The 21878-nt window shown below is 53.2% G+C and overlaps 8 protein-coding genes and 1 non-coding gene across 9 annotated transcripts; 5 read left to right on the top strand and 4 right to left on the bottom strand.

Annotated features, from left to right (window-relative positions):
• Window positions 1-851: 851 nt before the first annotated feature.
• Window positions 852-2418, top strand: PV08_09093 (aldehyde dehydrogenase; the record flags this gene model as incomplete). Its single annotated transcript, XM_016383413.1, has 2 exons — window positions 852-1017; window positions 1094-2418. 2 exons carry the CDS (start codon window positions 852-854, stop codon window positions 2416-2418), a joined length of 1491 nt encoding a protein of 496 aa, XP_016232036.1.
• Window positions 2419-3821: 1403 nt separating this feature from the next.
• Window positions 3822-4511, top strand: PV08_09092 (uncharacterized protein; the record flags this gene model as incomplete). The annotated part of the gene is made up of 2 exons (XM_016383412.1): window positions 3822-3998; window positions 4083-4511. 2 exons carry the CDS (start codon window positions 3822-3824, stop codon window positions 4509-4511), a joined length of 606 nt encoding a protein of 201 aa, XP_016232035.1.
• A 213-nt stretch (window positions 4512-4724) lies between these two features.
• PV08_09091 (uncharacterized protein) lies at window positions 4725-5279 on the bottom strand (the record flags this gene model as incomplete). The annotated part of the gene is made up of 1 exon (XM_016383411.1): window positions 4725-5279. The coding sequence occupies one exon, from the start codon at window positions 5277-5279 to the stop codon at window positions 4725-4727; it is 555 nt and encodes a 184-aa protein (XP_016232034.1).
• A 2380-nt stretch (window positions 5280-7659) lies between these two features.
• On the top strand, window positions 7660-9601 carry PV08_09090 (uncharacterized protein; the record flags this gene model as incomplete). Its single annotated transcript, XM_016383410.1, has 3 exons — window positions 7660-8284; window positions 8362-8491; window positions 8551-9601. 3 exons carry the CDS (start codon window positions 7660-7662, stop codon window positions 9599-9601), a joined length of 1806 nt encoding a protein of 601 aa, XP_016232033.1.
• A 740-nt stretch (window positions 9602-10341) lies between these two features.
• Window positions 10342-11211, top strand: PV08_09089 (uncharacterized protein; the record flags this gene model as incomplete). The annotated part of the gene is made up of 1 exon (XM_016383409.1): window positions 10342-11211. One exon carries the CDS (start codon window positions 10342-10344, stop codon window positions 11209-11211), a length of 870 nt encoding a protein of 289 aa, XP_016232032.1.
• Window positions 11212-11483: 272 nt separating this feature from the next.
• Window positions 11484-14009, bottom strand: PV08_09088 (uncharacterized protein; the record flags this gene model as incomplete). The annotated part of the gene is made up of 1 exon (XM_016383408.1): window positions 11484-14009. One exon carries the CDS (start codon window positions 14007-14009, stop codon window positions 11484-11486), a length of 2526 nt encoding a protein of 841 aa, XP_016232031.1.
• A 282-nt stretch (window positions 14010-14291) lies between these two features.
• Window positions 14292-15467, top strand: PV08_09087 (pantoate-beta-alanine ligase; the record flags this gene model as incomplete). The annotated part of the gene is made up of 1 exon (XM_016383407.1): window positions 14292-15467. One exon carries the CDS (start codon window positions 14292-14294, stop codon window positions 15465-15467), a length of 1176 nt encoding a protein of 391 aa, XP_016232030.1.
• An 814-nt stretch (window positions 15468-16281) lies between these two features.
• On the bottom strand, window positions 16282-17548 carry PV08_09086 (uncharacterized protein; the record flags this gene model as incomplete). Its single annotated transcript, XM_016383406.1, has 2 exons — window positions 16282-17269; window positions 17331-17548. 2 exons carry the CDS (start codon window positions 17546-17548, stop codon window positions 16282-16284), a joined length of 1206 nt encoding a protein of 401 aa, XP_016232029.1.
• Window positions 17549-17988: 440 nt separating this feature from the next.
• Window positions 17989-18082, bottom strand: PV08_09085. The gene has a single exon. It is a non-coding gene; the product is annotated as a tRNA-Thr (tRNA).
• Window positions 18083-21878: the final 3796 nt, after the last annotated feature.

Here is a 21878-nt window from a genome sequence, read left to right as displayed (position 1 = left end):
TCGTGCTCACCGGGCACAAGCGTGGGAAGTTTGCTTCAACAATAATAATGCTGCACTGCACATCTTGAGATCTCATACCACACGCCAGACCACCGGGTCCTCAGCTGGAGTAACAGTTGCACAGGTGGTCTGAAAGACTGAGTCAATCTCCGTGAACAAGTACCGGTCGACCGCGTATCCGTCCATCCTGGCGTTTCCCTTTGCTTTTCCGCTATTTCGACTTGCTCGATGCGTGAACCGTAGGTAGAGAGGAACTAGTCTCATTAGGCCGGTTTCTGGCTGCGGTTCAGCGGCAATAGGCAATTGATGCAGCACCAGCCAAAGCCAACCGGCTCTGGATCTCCATCGACTGCGGGCATGTCATCTTTTCCCTCGTAATCGGCCACATACCCCTCTTTCCACAGCCACCAGGAGATCCATCGCTCGCCGTGCGTCAGCCAATCTGACAGTCCTTGCATCTACTAGAGAGTCAGTCGTCAGTCCCGTTGGTCCTCCCAAAACCCCGCAGTTGGCGAGGGTCTGACGGAATCACGGGCTCTCGACGGTCCTCATTGTTCTGACAGCCGTTCGGCCAGTGGGAGAGATGGACATCGGAGCTCCCAGCTCCAGCGGAATCCCTGCCCAGTGGTCCCGGCCCATAGGAAAGTAAGAGTGAAGGTCTCGTGGTGGGTACCGTAGCACGGATTCAATCCCTTTCAAATTCGTTGCTTTCCCCGCGCTACCAGCATTTTGCGGTTTAAATAAAGGCAACTGTCCCTCTCTCTCGTTCTACTTCCATTCCCTATCACAGGACTTCTCCTTCTTACTCCAGTCTTCTTGTGATAGCATTGATTTTGAATCATCCTGCAATCATGTCTCTGTTTACCAAGATCGAAACCCCCAGCATCACCTACGACCAGCCCATCGGCTTGTACATCGATGGCAAGTGGGTGAAGGGCACCGAGGGCAAGACCTTCGAGACCATCAACCCCTCCAACGAGAAGCCCATCGTCGCCGTCTACGAAGGTGGTCCAGAAGGTATGACGCTTGTGTTTGTTGTTGCACACATCGACGGGTCGTAATCTACAGCCAGCTGACACGCCTGTCTCTCTAGATGTCGATATTGCCGTCAAGGCTGCCCGAAAAGCCCTCAATGGCGTCTGGGCCCAGACCCTCCCCTCCGTCCGAGGTGCGATGCTGACCAAGCTCGCTGACCTCTTCGACGAATACTCCGACACCCTCGCCGCCATCGAATCGCTCGACAACGGCAAGGCTCTCTCTATGGCAAAAGTTGATGTCCAGCTCTCCTCGGGCTGCCTCCGATACTACGGTGGATGGGCAGACAAGATCCACGGAAAGACCATTGATACCGACCCAGAGACCTTCAACTATACCAGACACGAGCCCGTCGGTGTGTGCGGCCAGATTATCCCATGGAACTTCCCACTGCTCATGTGGGCGTGGAAGATCGGACCTGCCCTGGCCACCGGTAACACTGTCGTACTGAAGACTGCCGAGCAGACTCCTCTGTCTGGTCTATTCGCCGCGACCCTCGTCGAGAAGGCCGGTATCCCCGCCGGTGTCGTGAACATCATCTCCGGCTTCGGTAAGACCGCTGGCGCGGCCATTGCCTCGCACATGGACATCGACAAGGTTGCCTTCACTGGCTCAACCGTCGTGGGCCGAACCATCCTCCAAGCCGCTGCCAAGTCCAACCTGAAGAAGGTCACGCTCGAGCTCGGCGGCAAGTCGCCCAACATTGTCTTCAACGACGCCAACATTGACGACGCCATCTCGTGGGTCAACTTTGGAATCTTCTTCAACCACGGTCAGTGCTGCTGCGCCGGTTCCCGCATCTACGTGCAGTCGGGCATCTACGACAAGTTCGTCGAGGCGTTCAAGGAGCGGACGGCCAAGAACGTAGTCGGCGACCCGTTCAAGCAGGACACCTTCCAGGGCCCACAGGTCAGCAAGCTCCAGTTCGACCGTATTATGAGCTACATCCAGAGCGGCAAGGAGGCCGGCGCCAAGGTCGAGACTGGCGGCGAGCGCCACGGCGACGAGGGTTACTTCATCAAGCCCACCATCTTCTCCGGCGTCAGCCCGGACATGAAGATCATGCAGGAGGAGATCTTCGGCCCGGTGTGCACCATCAGCAAGTTCGAGACCGAGGAAGAGGTCATCAAGGCCGGCAACGAGACCACCTACGGCCTCGCCGCCGCCGTCCACACCACCAACCTCAACACCGCCATCCGCGTCGCGAACTCCCTCAAGGCCGGCACCGTCTGGGTCAACAACTACAACATGCTCAGCTACCAGGTCCCCTTTGGCGGCTTCAAGGAGTCTGGCATCGGTCGTGAGCTCGGCAAGTACGCACTCTCCAACTACACTCAAGTCAAGTCTGTGCGTGTCCGTATTGGTGGTGCTATTTTCGGTTAGAGGGTTGCTGTTAAGAAGAACGAAAATAAGAAGAATTAATTCCCAAAAAGGAGAATCGATCAAATCCGAGAATGAATGTCAGCACAAATATTGATAACATACTGGACACAAATCGCACAGGAAAGCCACGCAATGCGCAGGATATGAGAACGAACGAGGTCATCTTTTGGACTTTTTGACTACAAATCAAACGAGTCAAGAGTTGGCACAAGGATGTATGTATGTACAGCAGATTAACGAGATATGAATAAAAAAACCATCAAAACCATCACACGGAACATACACACATCTATCCATTCATTCATAGATGCATGCATGCATGCCTACCTCGTTCTGGTCTGACCACTCTCTACCTGTAGCTTTCGAAGAGAGGTCCTCCATACAAAGGACAAGGTCGATTTACGGCGTATGGTGAGCATAGGGTGCCTGACCTTAGGTACAGTAGGTAGGTTACCCCCATGTTCCAGTGCTCGTATTGTACTGTAAGATGATGTTTGGTTGGTCCCGTGGGAAAAGGGGGGTGGGTGTGCCGATACCTATCAATCTATACCTATGTATCACATCACCCACTGCCCGCCACCACGTACAATGCGGTCTGATTACTAGGTACCACCCCCGTACTTACTTAGCGAAGCTGGGTATCTACTTTATCTGGACTCCCCGATTAGGCACAATGCTACTCGTGCGGTCAGAAGTGAAAGGCATCTCGCCCGAGAAAAAGTCGCCTCCACGTGATTCGTGCCGTACTCCCACGTTGGTCCCTGGGTACCTACGTCCTACGTAGGTAGGTATTTAATGGATGCACGCACGCGCTCTCTAGAAAATGCCCGCATGATTCGGGTGATGCGTCAAGTTCGTCAAAGCCGTGTCCTTCTTTGAAAACCCGACATGACCAGAACGCAGTGTCCTTGAACCGACGGTTTTCGCTCGTCGTCCCATCATCGTTCTATCATCGGATTCATCACATCACTAGGCACTGGGGCCATCTTCACTGGGACCCAGCTTCAACCGCCCACCGCCCACCACTATCCACATACACTCTTCTCCTCTGGCTGAACCTCAACCGACCGCCTTGATACGCACTTCCTCGATTTTCTCTTCGTACGGGGCGGGGTGGAAGCAGCCGTGTCTTCTTTGGTTGGATCATCCTCGTCGACTCTGAGCGTTTCATGCGGCTGGCTGCAAGATTGCTCTGGGCTCCGAGATTTCAATCGTCCGTAAACGACAACGGCAGCAAAGAGCAGCAACAGCAGCAGCAGTTGTTGGTAGGTACACGAGCCATCGTGGCGGAAAAGGAAACCTTGACGAAGAAAACAAACACAGCCCAAAGCCGTGACCGGAGCCACCGTTGATTGAAAACTCGCGGTACAATCTCCGTGTCACCAGTATCTCCATCTCCATCCATGGACAAGCGCAAGTCTGATGGCACGAAGATGGAGGTTGAGCCAGAGCAGCAGCAACTCGACGGCGACCGCAGGAGCTGCAGCTGCGGCAGCAGCAGCACAGTACCACAGTTAGCGGAACTATCGAGCGACGATTTTCAAGCATATAATCGGTTGGCTGAGTTGATGAACCTATATGTCAGTGTCAACCTCTTTCTATTTCCCTAGACTCCACCGTCGGCGTCGCACCAACAAAACTGACAGCACTCTCGCGCCCTCTAGCATAACCACTTCAGACGTACTTGGAACATGCTGTACCAAATCTGTACATCTGGCTCTCGCCCCGCGGGCGTCTCGATCCGGGCGTGCATAACTCAGGGGTTGCAGCTCTGCCAGTCTTTGACAATGCACCATACGATGGAGGAAAGGTACGTGTTCCCCGTCCTCGCGGAGCGGATGCCACAATTCCGCGAAAACGACCATTTGATTTCGCAGCATGAAATGATACACGTGGGTCTGGTCAAAATGGAAGAATACCTCGACACTTGTCTGGGCGGGGAGCGCGAGTTGAGATGGCCCGAAGTGAAGGAGATCATGGATAGTTTCGGCGAAGTGTTGTGGAAGCACCTTGACGATGAGGTTGATCAGTTGGGCGCGGAGAATATGAGAAAGTTCTGGACCAAAGAGGAGGTCTTGTCCATGGATTGGTAGCCGATGATCTGGGTGCGTATTTGCTGTTGCGTTACCAAATCGTGCGGAATGGAGAGTTGGCAGGCTTTATTTTAAGAAAAACATCTCTTCAGAGTAACGAGAAGAACAGTATGGATAGTAGAAGAAGGACGTCCATCACCCATCAGACCAAAAGCGCAGCCTCGATTTTGGGATTTCGATCTCGGGAATCGGCCTCTCTGTTTTGGATTCTTGTTAAACCTCGTCTCGTTCTAGGAACCCAGGGTCGTTTTGTATCTTTCTCTCGAACTTGGCCCACCAGTCCTGGAAACTCTTCAGTGGGACAACTTCGATGCCGTTGGCCGTGTTTCCAGCAAAGCTGGCCAGAAAATTAAATGCGTTCTTGATGATCCGCTGGGCCAGCACCTTTGTGTCCGGTGGTCTCTTCGCGAGGGCCGTGGAGCCAGAGGATTCTTGCAGCTGAGCCATTTGAGCTTGAATGTTCTGGACGGGCTCGACGGAGATGCCGAGATTGATCTCCCCGGCGGCAAGAGAGTCCGGAATAGTCACCTTGAACAATGCGGATGGTTTCTCGTTGGCGATGGCGCCGAGGAACTTGAAGCCTTGCTCGCCGGGCAGTTGCATGTAGACTCCGGCTGCCGAACCCGGCGGCAGCACTTGATTCGGGTGCATGAAGACGCCGACATTGTGGAACGGTGGTGAGGCTGGAAAGGAAATGGCGAACTGCGTTGGAGAGATTGTGCTCATCTCTCCAACCACCGGTCGAGCTGGGATGAATACGCCAAACATAGCTGAAGCCTGGTTGTTACACCAAGATGTCTTTGTTAGGTAGTGTGCCGGCGTGCATGTATTAGGACAGGCCAGGCCTTGCGTGGAAGCGACCTGTTATTGTTTTATTAGGCCGTTTGGAGTGTCCGGAGGGCAATGAGGAGTAGAACGACGTAGCCACGAGAAGTTATAGTTATCCTCTGGTGAAGTATTGACGTGAAGCCGTCCTCAGTTGGCCTCGAGAAGCGGATGGGAGTAGTGATGTAGAACCCTCGCTCATCTTCTGGAACGAGCTATCCGGATGTGGAGTCGCACAGGACCCAAATTCCTGGGCTTTTACGTGACGCTTGGAGCCGAGCTTCACGTGACACTCGGCTCTCCTGTGATCACGGGTCGTCCTTCGAAGCAACCGCTACGAGTGCCCGAAGTTTGCACGCAGTAAACAGGATGAAGTTGTGCACCTTATCACTTCCTAAAGACATGCTTTGGACATTCGGAGCTCTGCGTGCAGGACTTGGACTTGTCAACCGCCACGGTTTTGACTCCACTGCTTTTTGCCTGCCGGAGACAGTTCAGCTCCCGCGTCAAAGCCTCTTCTTCTGATGGACGGTACTCGATTTGGCGCTTGAGCGATTCGATTGCTATGCCGGAGATTGTCAGACTCTGCCTGAATGATTCGGTCACAGGCGATTTGCTTGCCTTCGGATATCTTCTGTTTTGGAAGCTTCGGCTTGGACGACGTGTTGCCCATGGTGGTCCAAGCTGCTCACTGCCCTCATTCACTACTTGGAAGGCGTTCGCTACGCTCCCTGATAATCCCCCAATGCCGCAATTTCCACCCACAGAGAATAACTTTAATCGTGGTTGACTTGGTTGAGGAGGTACACAAGATGTTGATACTGCCGGACATTAGTGATACGGGCATGCACAATGATGTCACACCATTTCACTATAGTCTCTTGCGCAAGCAATGAGCACAGAAATTCAAGGCGGCAGTACAGGCCAGATTCCCTCGAATTAGTTCTACAATTCGAGATGTATACGATGAAAATTGCCATGGCGATCAGAATCGGAGGAAAATGTTTCGTACCACTCGAAGGATGTCATACGACGACTCGGCGACTTCCCAGGCCAGCCGCTAACGTGATCAGGGGATGTCTACACCAGCACCTACCTGAGCTCTTGTCATATCCAGTAATGGCACGACCGTGCAGTTACACCTACTCATCCAACAATCATTTCGGTATCGACTTTGTGCCAAGGATGGATGGCGCGACGGTCGCAACAGGGAAGAACAGGGCATGGGTCTAAGTTCATGCCGAACCTGGTTAAGTACACGGGTGACTGGATGGCAGGAAAGAAAAGAGGATGCCGACTTTCTGGATGAGTGGAACGGCCGAGTCAGAAAGCTGGAGAGCAATCCCTCAATGGTATTATGCGTGGGACAGAAGACACAGAGCAGAGCCTTGCAATGGCAGCCTTTTACGAAGGAGGATAGTTTCAGGATGTAGAGAAGCTCCCCGTAAGATTTTTAGGCAACGAAATCCTGTCATAGCACATGCACGACCCTAGAGGTCACCAAGGGAGGGCGAGCCGCATTCCACAGCGCAGGAGCAGTTACACAAGTATCCCGGCGATGCCACGGTAATGATGAGGAAACTGGTATGTGAGGCTGACCCATCGACAATCCGAATACGACGGTGGCCGGTGGAGAATCGATGTTTGCAAACCAGGGCTGTTGTTCTGTATGGTGGAACATGAGCCTCACTATTTAGCCAGGGAATGAGTGCTGCTTAAAAATCCGGTGCTCTTGGGCGTCACCAACGTGATCTTCACGGGAATATCTAGGCATTTATAGGTACCTGTACCTGCGAGTTATAGTTAGCTTATTACCTGTGACTCAGTGAGCACCTCGCCCGGAAGTATCCACGCCGACTTTGCACGGAGAAATTGTTGCTTCCTAAGCAGCCTCCCCACACTCGGTGCCATTTGATTCCCAACTCCGAGTGCCCGGGGCATTCACAACCACCCCAGGTCCATTGGTTGGCTGGTCAGTATAGCAGCCACCACATGTTGACACCCCTGTCGATGTCCCTTTTTCACGAGATTCTCTCTTGATCTGGCCAGTCAGAGGCAGAGTCGGCGCAACTTTCGTCCTCGCTGCCTAGCCTACTAGCCCGTTCTCGTATTGCTGAAGCTGAAACTCTCAATCCGAACACGACAAAGGATCCCATTGTCAACCTTCATGACATCAACATGTTAGGTATATAAGGGAGCTGGAACAAGAGGCTCCGCAATCTGCAACTCAACTGTGCGCAGCATCTGTGTGCACTTGCCACCCTGCCGCCGTGTGATTTGTTGCTCCATACTGCAGCAACAAACAAAAGTAGAACAAAACGACATGGGCTCTCACGAGAATCATGTCGGGGCTGACACGACGACGACGCAGCCAGTGAACAACCCGGCCGCGCACAAGGACGAGACCCTGCCCGATGCCAAAGCGCCAGCCGTTTCCTCATCAGCCTCTTCTATTTCGTTGACCGAAAAGTCTGGCCAGACCCAGCCGCAAGAGAAGGACGGGAACCTCTCCACTGAATCTTCCCAGAAGGACGTAGAAATCCAACCGGACTCTGGGGCCGAGGACACAACAAATTACCCGCGCGGATTCAAACTCATCACCCTCATCATCGCTTTGTGTTTGGCTGTTTTCCTCGTCGCTCTGGACCAGACGATCATTGCCACGGCGATTCCCAAAATCACGGATCGGTTTAACAGTGTCAACGACATTGGCTGGTACGGCAGTGCCTACTTCCTGACGAGTACCGCCCTGCAGCCCAGCTTCGGTCGCATATACAAGTTCTTTCAAATCAAATGGGTCTTCCTCTCGGCCATTGGCGTTTTCGAGGTGGGATCGTTGATATGTGCAGTCGCCCCTTCAAGTACGGCTTTGATTGTCGGGAGAGCCGTCGCTGGCATTGGGGTTGGTGGTATCTTTTCTGGGGCCTTGGTCATTATCGCTCACTCAGGTAAGTCGATCCATGCCGGTCGGTCGTTGCCCGGTAACACTGCACCGCAATTGCTGACAGGCCTCCTTTTTATCTAGTCCCTCTGATACGCAGACCTTTGGTATTTGGCATGTTCGGCGCAATGTGGGGTCTCGCCAGTGTCGCCGGCCCGTTGTTGGGCGGCGTCTTTACTGACAAGGTTTCGTGGAGATGGTGCTTCTACATCAAGTAAGCCCCTTCCTCGTCACTTACTCTTCGTACGCGTAGTACTGACAGATCGAAAATAGTCTCCCGATTGGTGCTGTTTCCATCGCGGTCGTCCTTTTCGTCCTCCATGTTCCTCAGGATCCCAAGCTCTCTGAGAAGCCTATCCTGAAACGGATTCTCGAGTTAGACCTGATCGGAGCTGCGATTCTCATCCCTGCCATCATCTGTCTGCTATTGGCCGTCCAATGGGGTGGCTCGACCTATGCATGGAGCAACTCTCGCATCATCGGCCTTTTCGTCGGTGCCGGACTCATGCTGATTTTGTTTGCCGTCTCGCAGTGGTATCTGGGCGAGGCGGGCACTATCCCTCCCCGGCTATTGAAACAGCGTACCTTGATGGCCGCATGTGCGTTTGTGTTCTTCTTCGGCGCCGGCATCTTTATCCTGATATACTACCTGCCTCTCTACCTCCAGAGTGTCAAGGGGTCTTCACCCACCAAGTCTGGAATCCAAATCTTGCCCCTCATGCTGTCGACGGTCCTCACTTCGATCCTCGGCGGCATCATGGTCACGATTCTCGGTTATTACACCCCAATCCTGATCGCCGCCAGCGCACTCATGACGGTGGGATACGGTCTGATCTCCACCTTCACCATCGACTCGCCTTTCCGCGAGTGGTTTGGGTACCAGATTTGTGCTGGCCTCGGTGCTGGATTTGGCTTCAATCTCCCTCTCGTCGCCGTGCAGACCGCCCTGCCGATGGAGGATATCCCTCAGGGCACCGTGCTGCTCATGTTCTGTCAGTCGCTCGGTGGCGCTCTCTTTATCGCCGTAGGCCAGTCGGTCTTCTCCAACGGTCTTGTCGAAGGCGTCGCGAAGTACGCTCCAGACCTCGATCCGCAGCTGCTTATCAACACCGGAGCTACGGCGATCCGGAGTGTGCTGGCCCAGATGGGAATGGAGGATGAACTCCGCCAGGCCATCGAAGCGTACGTGTACGCTTTGAAAGATTGTTACCGCGTGACCATCGCCGTGTCGGGCGTGTCATTCATTGCAGCGTGTTTCTTAGAGTGGAAGAGTGTGAAGAAGGAGAAACGCCCTGGTGCCGAGGCCGTGCCCGCTATGGGATGATGCGGTTTTCTTTAACCCTCAGAGGACTCAAAAATCTTTCGACTCCCAACTCTTGCATATTCATGTCCAGATAGACTTGCTATGAAAAGCATTCTCAATGCCATGAAGGTTAGACTAGACGCATTTGGTTTCACAAACTTCTGTCCATTTTCCTGGAGGCAAGCTGTCACGAGCTTCGACGTCGTCAGGCTACCTGGGACGACGGCATATAGCTCTAGCAGAAGGAGACTCATCGTCTATATATCAACTCTGAGCTCGATGGGGCCATCAATACTACTACTAACCCACTACGCGCCGTGGTCAACGCGAAAGGCGATTGAGGAGTGCAGGTACAGGTAGTCAGCCTCGTCACGTGTAACGCCAAGTCTGGATACTTCGGTGACATTTTGATCGCCTCTGTTTTGAATCATTACTTTCATTTTCGCCAACTCCTCATCAAATGCCCATTGTGTGCGACGACCAGTATCGCAGGTCTGACTACGTGCGAGACCGAAGTTGGTTGGCTCTAGTGTCTCCGAGAAACGAGACCTTATCCACACAATTATCCATCATGCGAGCAGGTCTACCCTCATCCACCACGTCCGAGAGGGTACGTACCTAAATCCAGGTACATAGTTTGTCCACCACTCTTCTTACCCCTGTGAGTTGTGTATCACCTCTGAAAAAAAGACCTGCCTACCTACCTGTCCGTTCTGTATGAGCATCGCAACCTTACTGCGCCCTCGCATCTCACTACAACCATGACATCGTCGCCGAAAACGACCACCCCGGCGACCGGCGCCGTCTCACACCCCGCTCACGCACTGCTCTCTCGCGCCCACTCTCCAGACACAGCGTCGCGCATCTTCACCGACAAGGTCCGCAACAAACCGCTTCTCCTGCAGCCCACGTCGTCGTCCGACAGGGACAAACGCGCTCTCCGGCGGCACATCCGGCTCCGCAAGAAGGAATACCACCTGCGCAAACGCAAGCCCCGGCCCCTCAGCGCAAAGGAGAAGCGCGACACGGGCGTCTTCAAACTGCACAAGGACGAGATCAAGTACGACGTGTACGTGAAGCTGCACGAGCTGTGGAACGCGTACATGCTGGAGGTCCTCGGGTACACCAAGGACGGCGAGGCGGTAGAAGGCAGGCTCGGCAAGACACTCACGGCGCAGGGCGGCGCGGGTGGACTCTTGGCCAGCGCGGACTTCCACGGCGCGATGCTCGAGGTCGTCAGCGCCACCGACGTCGGTAAAGTCGGACTCAGGGGCATCGTCGTCCGGGACACCAAGTACACCTTTGTCCTGGTGACGGAGCGGAACAAGGTCAAGACGGTCCCGAAGCGGGATTGCGTCTTTCGGTATCGAGTCGACCTACCGCGGCTGCCGGGGGGGGAAGACACGGGCGCGAAAGAAAATGAAGACGGACCTGAGAAAGATGAGGACGGCAAAGAAGGGGCGCAATCGGCCCGAGGGGACGCAAAGAGTAAAGCGCAAGCCGAAGCGTCCGGCGCCAGAGCCGGGACTGGGAGGAGTGTGACCTTCGAGGTGCACGGAAACCAGTTCGAGTTCAGACCGGCCGACAGAGCGAGCAGGAAATTCAAGTGGAAGGTGACGGATTATCTTTGAACCATCTCTACGTCTCGCGCGCTATTTTTTGAAATGTGTAGACTAGGAATGACCCAACGACCAACGACCCAGCCTGATGAAGGATTGACGAATGAGGAATGCAAGGAACGTACATTACATTACAACGCAAGTAATAATAACTCGAACGCTCATGAGCTGACCGGTACTCGGTACTAGCTACATAGGTAGTATCTTACTTGAAAGACATGGGCGCATACAGCACCGCACAGCACAGATTCTTGATCTGACGCCGTCACATCTCGACTGTCCTATTAGGCAATATTGAACTCGTCGGCACCCTTGCCCATCATGAGCGCCCTGTTCTTCCGGATCTTCTCACGCATCTTTCTTGCCGCATCGTCAGTATCGTCCACCTCGTCGATGTCGGCTGCCTTCTGCTTCCTCCTTCCATCGTTATCCCCGTCACCGCTTGAGGGTCCACCGGTCTCCGAGGGCCGTCCTCGTTTCTTCGACTGCGCACCACCACGCTGACCCACGACGTTGACTCGTCCAGGCGGATCGCGCAGCCCAAACGCCTTCGCTAGGTGACCCAGGTGCAACTCTTTAATGTCAAAGTACTTCCTCTCTGCCGCGACGTGGGTCGCATAGGCGCGAATGTGTGATTGAAACGCTCGTTTCGCGAGATCCTTGTTATGTTGGGCCGAGAGTATCCAGCGCTCCACTTCGAGTTGGAAATTTGTGGCGATGGTGTCCCAGTTCCCTGCTGCCGCCGTGCTCTGTGCGTCTTTACCTGTTGAGGAAGAGGAAGTCTGGCTGGCTTTCTTCGTCGGCAGGATCCCCGATAAAGGGCTGAAACCCTTCTTCAACACATCCTCCGCTGCTTGGTGCGTGACGTTTCGGCTCGTGTCGGCATCGGACGAAGGCTTGTACGACTTGTGCAGAATGTCGACGTATCCTTCCTCCTTTCCCGGGAGAAGGAACACGACAGCACGGCCATCTCGACCGAGACGTGCCGTTCGTCCTATGCGGTGCAAGTGATCGTCCGAACTGAACGCCGGATCATACTCGATCACCAGGTCAAGGTTGGGCAAATCAAGACCACGAGATGCAACGTCCGTAGCGATGAGCAGAGACGGAGCAGTGGTGGAGCCGAAGTGCCGGACGATGGCTGTCCGGGTGGCCTGCGGCAGGGAGCCGTGGAGTTTGTAGACGGTTATTGGATTGGCTGGGGTGGAAAGAATGGGTGAAGGAGAGATTGCATCTGCACTTGGGTCGATTGTGGGAAGTTTGGGGGTTTGCTTCGTGGAACGAGTTTTGTTCTTCTTGGGTTTCGTCTCGGTATCGGAGTCGCCGTCCGAGTCGGAGTCAGAGGAGGTTGAAGCTGGAGGAGTCGGTGGTTTTGATGTGGTCGTGGAAGTAGCGTTGTCCGTCGTTGACGAGTTCTCACTCGAGGAACGTGTTAAGACCTTGTAATGAAACTCGACCGAGTCGGCACAAGAGACAAAGATAATGGCTTTCATGACCGAGCCTTTGCGTGCAAAAGTCCGTTTGAGCAGAGCTGTCAGCGTGACGAGTCGTAACTTTGCAGCTGTGACAAGATAAGACTGTTTAAGCTGTGCTGGGGCCAGGAAAGCTGACCCGGTACCCTCATCTTCACGGTCAGGGTCGTCGTCAGTTGACTCGCCCTTTATCAACACGGCGTCTTTCAGACTTATCTCGCCAAGCTTTTGGACGTTCATTTTCAGAGTCGCAGAACAGAGAACCGTGGTGCGCTGAGATGGCAAGCCGAGTCTGCTTGAAGTGCGCTTCCTCTCGTCGAGCGTCTTGACGATCTTGGTGATGTCTTCCTCAAAACCAAGATCCATAAGCCGATCACCCTCGTCAAGAACAAGCCAGCGGACCGTGCTGACATCAAGAACCTTGGTATTGTCAAGATGATCAACCAGTCGGCCGGGAGTGGCGACCAAAATGTTCAAGCCTTTGCGCAATCTTGCCTTCTCGGACTTCTTCTTCTCACCGCCTATTACTGTGCCGGCCACAATGTAGTGAGCACAGCCGAGTAGACGTTCGAGAACGACCGAGATCTGCTTGCACAACTCTCGCGTCGGTGCGAGGATGATGGCAAAGAGGCCTGAGTCTCGGTGCACCGACGGGTCCTGGGAAGCATGGCCGGCTCCCTTTTGCGATTCAGCCATAGTAATGATCCGTTGGACAATTGGCAAAAGATATGCGAGGGTCTTTCCAGAACCAGTCTCTGATTGTATAAATGCATCGCTGTCTTCTTTTACCATCTGTGAAATTGCTGCCTTCTGAATGGCAGTTGGGTTTTTGAGGTTCATCTTGGTCAAGAGGTGCGCAGCCACTGTGGGAGACAGGCCGAGTGAGGTAAAAGTGTCTATGCCATCGACGAGGGGCGCGTTGGACGGCACCGTAGGTTCCTCCTCGGTGACTTTTTCTTGCTCCTTTCCTGTGGCTGAGACCGACTTCGGGTTGTAGCTGAACAGGGACGAGATAACCTCGCGCGGACCTTTCGAATGTCTCGGGTCGTAAGATTTCTGGACGTTGCCCACACCCTGGGCTGCGCCAGGAGTATAGTCATTGTCACGCCTTCTCTTTGTAGGTCTTGAGTCCCCAAAGTCTTCGGCCTGCTCCTTCGTCTGTCGTCGAGGATGTAACGGTACTTTGTTCGGATCGTTCGAGTCTCGAGGCCCGCCTCCTCGTTGAGCCCATCTTTTCACTTTTAAACGGTGTCGCCATGAACCCCCAGTGAACTTCTGGGCCTGTGCACTGACGGGCTCCCCAACGGTGAAGTTGAGGAACATGCCATCGTCTGCCATGGTCAAAAGCTGGACCCGGTACCCGGTGGCCTAGAATACAGTTGGAACAGAAATGCGCGATGGCAGAATCTGGAACTTTTTTTAAGATGATGCGGGGAGATTTTCAGCCCCGATTTTCAGCGTCCGCTGCACTTCAACTCCAGCCTTCTGCATACCACGCCTGCACTTCTCATCATGAACACTCAGCATGCAATGAGTCAATAGCGTTGAAGATGAGGCAGCTGCCTCCGTCCAACTCTTCTTCTCTCTGCTTACCGACACGTCCATCGAGGATCTAGGGCCATGGAACTGCCACCTGTGCTGCAAGCCTCGAAGCGAGCTCTCCTAGCTAGACCAGCTGTGAGCCGAGTTCTACTCTATAGCAGACAGCCATGTCTTCGCCTACACGCACCTATAACGCGATGGAACTCCACAAAGGCTGATGTCTCAACACCTTTTCCGGTCTTTCGAGATGTACCGCCCCTTCGACAAGTACGCAAGAAAATGTTTCGAGAAGGCAAAGAGGTGGGCTTCGTCGCTACGATGGGGGCACTGCATGAGGGCCACCTCTCCCTGGTGAAGCATGCTCTACAAGAAAACACGGATGTATTTGTGTCCATCTTTGTCAATCCCACCCAATTCGCGGCGCATGAAGACCTGGACTCGTATCCGAAGACATGGGAGGACGATCTGCAGAAACTCAAACAAATACAGGATGAGCATGCAGCTTCGGCAGGGCCAAATTCAGGATCTAAAATCAGAGGCATCTTTGCCCCTACTGTAAAGGTCATGTACCCAACTCTCCCACCATCGTCAGATATCGCAGGTCATGGATCTTTCGTGACCATCACACCATTGGGCAATCAACTGGAAGGCAGTTCCCGCCCCATCTTCTTTCGCGGCGTGGCGACCGTGTGCACGAAGCTGTTCAATATCATCCAAGCCGATCGTGTGTATTTTGGTCAAAAAGATATTCAGCAATCGGTTGTGATCAAACGCATGGTAAAAGACTTTCATATTCCCACAGAAGTGCGTGTCATACCGACCAGCCGGGAGGCAGACGGTCTGGCAATGAGCAGCCGGAATGTTTATCTCGGAGAGCGAAGGAGAGAAGATGCCGTCGTGCTTTCCAAGGCACTCTTCGCCGCAAGAGATTTATATAACTCTGGTGAACTCAGCGGCAAGAAAATCAGAGATGCTGCGTACGAGGTCTTCGCCCAGGAGTCGATGCTGAGAAGGAAAGATGGCAAGTTAGGAGGAAGTTGTCAGATTGAGATCGACTATATCGCATTGAGCGAACCGCAGAATATGGCTATGATCCCAGACTTTGCCAAAGTTGATCCCAGCCAAGGGGCTATTCTCAGTGCTGCAGTATATGTACAGCCAGTCGACGAGCCCAGGACTGAGAAGGAAGTCGGGCAGAGGGTAGTGAGGTTGATCGATAATGTCATCTTGGAGCCACGAGAGAAGGCCTCATAAAATTATATACGGGTCATGGGTTCAGTTCACCGTTCAATTTCAACTTTGCACTGAGTCTTGGAGACTCCAGAGCTCATACGATGGGTGTTTATTTTCCTCTTGCCCTCTTCTCTCTTCCTCCCTTCCCTGCTCCCCTTCCCTGCTCCCCTTCCGGTCTCTTCTGCGCAATCCACACCGACCCACCACAGCTCAAACTCGAATGCTACCGGTCTCGAATTGCGTATCACCTCTTCGATAGACCCCTTCAACGGCGGTTCAAGTGCCGGGCATACGAGAAAAATTTGCCAGGAAGGACTGAGGCTGCTTAATTGACACCTCAGAATGTAGTTCTTGATTCGGTTTACCAAATCAGCTCCATGGAATGGACGTCCAGGCGCGCGATCCCCGTCGAAGCCACTCTCGCAAATTAACAAGCCTTTCGGTTCATGATTGACCGATACCATGAACCGTGAGGTTGCTTGGTGTCCTGTTGGTGGACTGCGGTGAACCCGTTGGTGGTTCCTTTGGAGGAAGTCCCAACCACGGTGGACAGGTTGAAATCGACACATCACCTCGTGCAAGCAAAGTGCCTTCGCTACCTGTACGATTCAACCGTTTCGGTCTGAGCACAACGAGATACATCCAGCCTGCTGAAACAGACAACATCTGACCCAGATTGAATGTGTAATCATGTCAACCAACAACCCCTGCCTGTACCTATGGGTCATCAACCATGAGTGGCATATCCAGCCATTTGCTCAAGGTTGTGTGGTTGTGTGGCTGGAGTAAACTTCCAATGCAGACAGGACGTCGAAAGATGTCTACGAACAAATGTTCAGTAAATGTCCCAGAGAGATATTTTACCGTCTTTACCACCAGCGGCAATCCAATGTACCTTGCGTGCTTTTTCTTCTCGTTTGCGTTTGATAATCTCAAGGGCTGTAGGCGGTGCGAGGATCTCTTTGGACTGAATACTTGGGTCTGAGTCCGAGTGTTCAGTAGGAGTAGTCGTATCATCGAGATCGAGATCAACGTCTGCGAAGCACGTAGCGTAGCAGCCTTGTTGATGCCATTGCAGGACAGCCAGTTCTTTGATTGTCCGTGTCGAGTAAACTCGAATTCGCGCGTCCCACCCTGCGGTCGCGAATATCTTGCCGTCCGAGCGAATGCTGAGGCCTTGCTGACCGGCATGCTTCGTCTTCACAGATTTCTCGGCTTGGGTCTCCAAGAGTGTCTCGGATGGTGTGTGTGGGATGTTAAGTGAATATCTAGCGATCCACGAGTCGACGCCGGAAGTTATGAAATAGTCATTTGAAGGCGAAACGTCGAGCGACAATACCGGCTGTGAACTAGGATGCGCCTTGGTTAACATGATCCGTTGCCAACCCCCCTCGTCGGCGAAACTTCCGCTACGAGCGTGAACCATGACTCTTCCGTCTTCGTATCCGGACACCACGACAAGTCTGGAGCTTGCATCGTGGAAAATGGAGACGGCCATTACCATGCCCGTCGGGGAGCCCTGAATAGATGCAATCTGCGATATTCGTCGCTCGGATGGGAGCTGGAAGATGTCTATACCTCCGGAATCGAGACCGTTGGGAGAGGCTATCAATTGTGGCAGGGCCGCCGTATCCGAGTTGCGCCCAGGCGACTCATTACACATGGAAAAGGCGCAGAAATTCAGAGCATTGACTGACATTGAGTGCAGAAGCCATGGCTCACGTCGAGCAACAGTCGTTTTGTCACCAGGGAGATTCGTACTCAGACCGGCAAGGTCTTCGTCTTGGACCTGCCACACCCGTAGTTTGTGATCTCTTCCATGACTATCGGCTGTCAGGTTATATATTGAGACAAGACTTGAGCATTGGTCGACTGCGGACTCACCTAACAAGTCTCTTGCCCGTCCACTGTTTTATCGACATAATGGCACCTTCGTGGCCTTTCCAGACAGCAACAGGTCGCTTCGTTGCCAGACTCCAGATGATCAGCCAGCCTTCACCGTCGCCAGATGCGACGTACGTGTTTCGGCAATAGAAGTGAAGGGCATGGATAGGCGCATCATGGCCACGAAGGACATAAGTAGGAACTGCTGGTCGGTCCATGGTTTATGAAATGCCATGAACCCCTGTATAGGGGATGAAGGTGCGACTAGGAAGGTTTGCCTATGTCTTCATCTCTCTTGATTCACAGGCCATCAATTAACATACATAGTAGCCGCTGCACATTGTTGACGCTGACCGTGACAACTGATGAGGTAGCAAAAAAAGCTGTTAGCTGTTTCGCATACCCATATCCGGATGGATTTGGTATCAAATTTCCATTCAATCATAGACCCCCGGCAAGACACCTGGGGTTTTTGGAAATGAGGAACAAGTTCAAATGACTGCTCGTTCTTTTCCGGTGTCATATAAAACAGGCAGCTTTTTTGGTCTTTGGTTGATTGACACACGAATTTCTACGGCATGAACCTCTCTGTTGTGAAGGACTTCTTTCAACATGCAAAAAAGACAACCCAGAAAGCCAGAGAGTGTCAAAAATAAATTGCCAACTATCGGATTCGAACCGATGATCTTGTCATTTTTTCGTCTTGTGGGTTTTCATACGAGTGACACGCCTTACCCCTGGGCCAAGCCGGCATCAACTTTGTGACAAAATTTACGCTCTATAATTGCCCACTTTAATAATTAACTAGAGATAAAAAGCCAAGCTTGGGCGATCTGACTCTCGCGAACTCTTCTGTTTCCCCACCACCAATCATCCAATCTTCCCCTGGGCGTACCCGTCGACGTAGTGGTTCTCTACACACTGTCAAACGCCTTTATCCTATTGTCAATTCGCATTATTGCTCTAAGTTCTGTTACGAGTAGGTTATTGTCAAGGTCAAATGATTCTAGCCGCAAGGTTTGTCAATAGCAAAGTGGGCCTTTCGAATCGCATTCTCCAGAAGATTGGCCTCCAGGCATCACAACTTAAGACATCCACCGAGATAGCCTCGCCGGGGCCCGTGGGCACCCTCCCGGGAGTGTCTTTCTTGTCGTCGTCGTCGTCGCCACCACCTCCGTCGGGTGATCGCCAACCTTCAGAGCGACCCGAGGATTGCGGGTTGTGGAGATGAAAGACGACGCTGCTGGAGAACGACGGGTGTCTTTCAAGTTACAGAATGATCTACTCCATACGGCGTACAACACTGACTTGACAGCCTGGGAAGCAACTTTGAGGCTGCGTATCCCGGTGTGCACGGTAAGGACGTCGCTGCGATTAGGGAGTACTACATATGTTCCACCACTCAACAACCTCGCTAATAACTAGTAGCACTCGCAGGTGCACCACTGCATCCCCTATGGTTTGACCTGGCTCTCTGGCCAAGAGCAGTATAGACTAGAATTTTGGAGCCGCTTGTGAAGAGGTCGTCGAGTGGTGAGACAGATGTTGTCCGTATCTCAGTGGGTAGTCCATCCTCAATCGTCACTTACCATGTGGTTCTCCCTCGATCACACCGCACCCACTCAAGCCTGCTCCCGGTACTCCTTTTGATAGCGACCCGATCTAGTATCAGGCCAGACTACAAACTACTTACAGTGAAGCGATTACAATCGCTAAAAGGGGGTCGGTTGCCTAGGGAAGGTATTGTCTGTAGCTGACTCGAAGCGAGAATATCGACTGCTCCGTAGGCACATGTTCAACTCCGTCGGACCGGATCATGTCGGTGTTCTGTACCAAACCGTGGTCAGCAAATGGTGGTTACCCATCACCCATGGCTGAGATATCGTAAATTGGTTGAGAGACTAGACGAGTCTACGCCCACACGCCTCGTGGCCAAGGGAGCTTCCGTCCCCCAATTTGACTAAAAAAACGATGGCCACATTTTTCCCTCACTAGTTATAGCCCTACCGAAAACCAGTTCGCAATTATTAATGTTTTCGGTGGCCTTGATTTGAAAAACCGTTGTGCGGGGCCGGAAGCTAAAGCCCGTCAACTATGCCTGCGATGGGCTCAGAACGGTCTTCAGAATTTTCGGAGTCCTCCTGCACTCAAAAGAGCGTTGCGGTCTTTCAAGAGCAGCAGACTTGTTTGTGCGTGCGTGCGTGCGTGCGTGTGTGTGTCTGTCTCTCAAGAAATTCCTCGCACGTAGATAGACCTTCAGGATAAATCTCGGACGTAACTCGCCTCGAGGTTGTGACATAGTCCTAGGCTGCTTACTCCGTGGGAGAAACTTCCGATCGCCTGGACGATCCCAGTCTTCGTTTCGATGCAGGAGCACAGCGACGATAGGGAGGGATTTTGACTTTGGCTAACATTCTGCGGCGCATCACACAACCGAATTCTGAACAAAACAAGCAGCTGCACAAGCGAGTGGTGCGGCAGACTTGTACAGTCAAGGCTAGAGCATCGGAGTCCTCCTTCAGCTGAAGAGTGCTCGTGGGAGCATGCGCCAATGCCCTTCCCCGGGTAAACGGTGTCGAAATTTCCCGTCAACTAAAAACCCTCGGGCTCGATAGTTTCAGCCACATGACTTGCATATGCTGGCGAATACGAGACTAAGTGCCACGTGGGAAAGGGCCACGAGCTGATCGAGGCGAAGGGCATGTTTGAAGCGAAGGCTATGCCGTTCAGAGAGGATGGCGTGGTTCGAAAAGGTCCAGAAGGGTGCATGGTCGGACACGCCGAAAGCTGCTGCAAGGAGGGGAGCCGGGGTTGTTTCCTAGAGAGGAAGACACATGCAGAGACACGCACCAAAGGGGAAATGCCATTTTGTTTTGACAAGCAGACCAATGCAAGGATTGAAGCGACCGTCGACCGGCATATTCGGATTTGTTCTGATCGTCAAAGTGTCTGTACTGCATGTGGAAAAGTAAGACCACCCACCCACCCACCCTTTGGCGAGACTTCGAGCCTCGAGCTGAAAAAATGACGGGCAGGCGAAGACGAAGAGGGATAACGGTTTCAGGTGGAACGTGCCACCTTAGGCGGCTGGACTTTGCTTTTCTGCCGGACCATTCCGCTTTGGAATCTGCAGGCCTCAGCACGACAAGGGTGCGGCCGCCGACGCCGGCTAGATCGTCATCCATAAGCGAAAATGCTGTCATCGAAGAGCTGAAAGGAGAAGCAATAAGCGCACGTCACCCAGGTACACGGTACATCCAGGGACGATCAGGTGGGAGCGAGACCGAGATGAGCATTCTGCCATGAACATCAACAAGAGCACATCGACAGGGGTTCCCAAGTCAGGAACGGACAATTCTCATTTTCGCTTGTTGTCGACTGCCGTTGACGAGTTAAGTAGAACACTCCATGCGAGCTCGTCGCCGCCGTGGCCTTCCTTTACCTCTTTCTGGCATGGAATAAGACTCCGTACGAGTACAAGATAGAGAGCGCCCTTCTAGACTCGCCCTAGTTGCGGTGACAAGCGAGGTGTCTGTCTACTGCAAGACCACCTGCGTCCAAAACATCACGGCGGGTGTGCCTCGATGGAGGTAGGTACGAGTACTCGTACAGGTGTTGACAGGAGGGTCTGAGGGGGTTGTCTGGTTGAGATTTGTGGTTTCTCTTGGTCGCGGCGTTGGTTTCCTCAATAGTCTGCGGTTTCTCAGAGGCATATCCTTGCTGTGTGGGTGAGAGTTTGATGAGCATCAGGCTGGCAGGCGTCCAGTCACAGCCTGAGGACCGCCGACGACGAGGATGGCCGTAGTCGCTGGTGTCCCTCGAGCGTGGTCTGTGTGGTGCGTGTAGTGCTGCATGCATAAGCCCAAACTGCGCGGCCCCGTATTGTAAGTTTTTTAGTCCATCGACCCCGGCTGCGTGAAAAACCCACCGTCAATCTTTTCGGCCTGTCCTTGAGATTCCCTGTCAGCCTGAGGCATCCCTGTTCTCCGTCTGGTGTTTGGCGACCGTCTATGCTAGTCTGGGTCCCAAGAAACATGTCCTCTGCCAATCACCCGGCTGCATCTGGCTTTCGTCGACCCCGAATCTCTAGCTAGAGTGCTGTCAAACCTGAAGCCAGTCACCAACTCTTAGCCAGAAAAGCCACACCCTAAATCCCAGCAAGGAGCCAGAGCCCTGGAACTGCGGATCGACCCTCGATGATGCCGCGGGAAGCCAATGCGGCAAGGCCCTAGCTACCAGCGTCCAGAGCCTGGGCCTTTGATGTACGAGTACAGACGGACGAAGAATCATATCTATGCGACCTGTCCGCCGTCTGAACTTTCCATGGCAGAATCTTCATGTTCTTCTGTCAATCCAGTCCCTACCACACAAGTTGGATAGGGCTCTCGTGCACTCGTCCATCGTCAACTGGTATGTCCATCTGTTCCACTTCCTCCCAGATCTACGAGTATATCAGCGAGCCCTGTCAAAAATTGGTGGATGGTGGATGCCGTCATTGGTGCAGCGAGACCCTAGTTCGGCCCTCGTGCAACAAAGCCCTGCGAATCC

The sequence above is a fragment of the Exophiala spinifera genome, assembly GCF_000836115.1.
Source record: "Exophiala spinifera strain CBS 89968 unplaced genomic scaffold supercont1.7, whole genome shotgun sequence".
NCBI classification, from domain to species: domain Eukaryota; kingdom Fungi; phylum Ascomycota; class Eurotiomycetes; order Chaetothyriales; family Herpotrichiellaceae; genus Exophiala; species Exophiala spinifera.
This window is presented reverse-complemented; position numbering and strand designations above follow the sequence as displayed.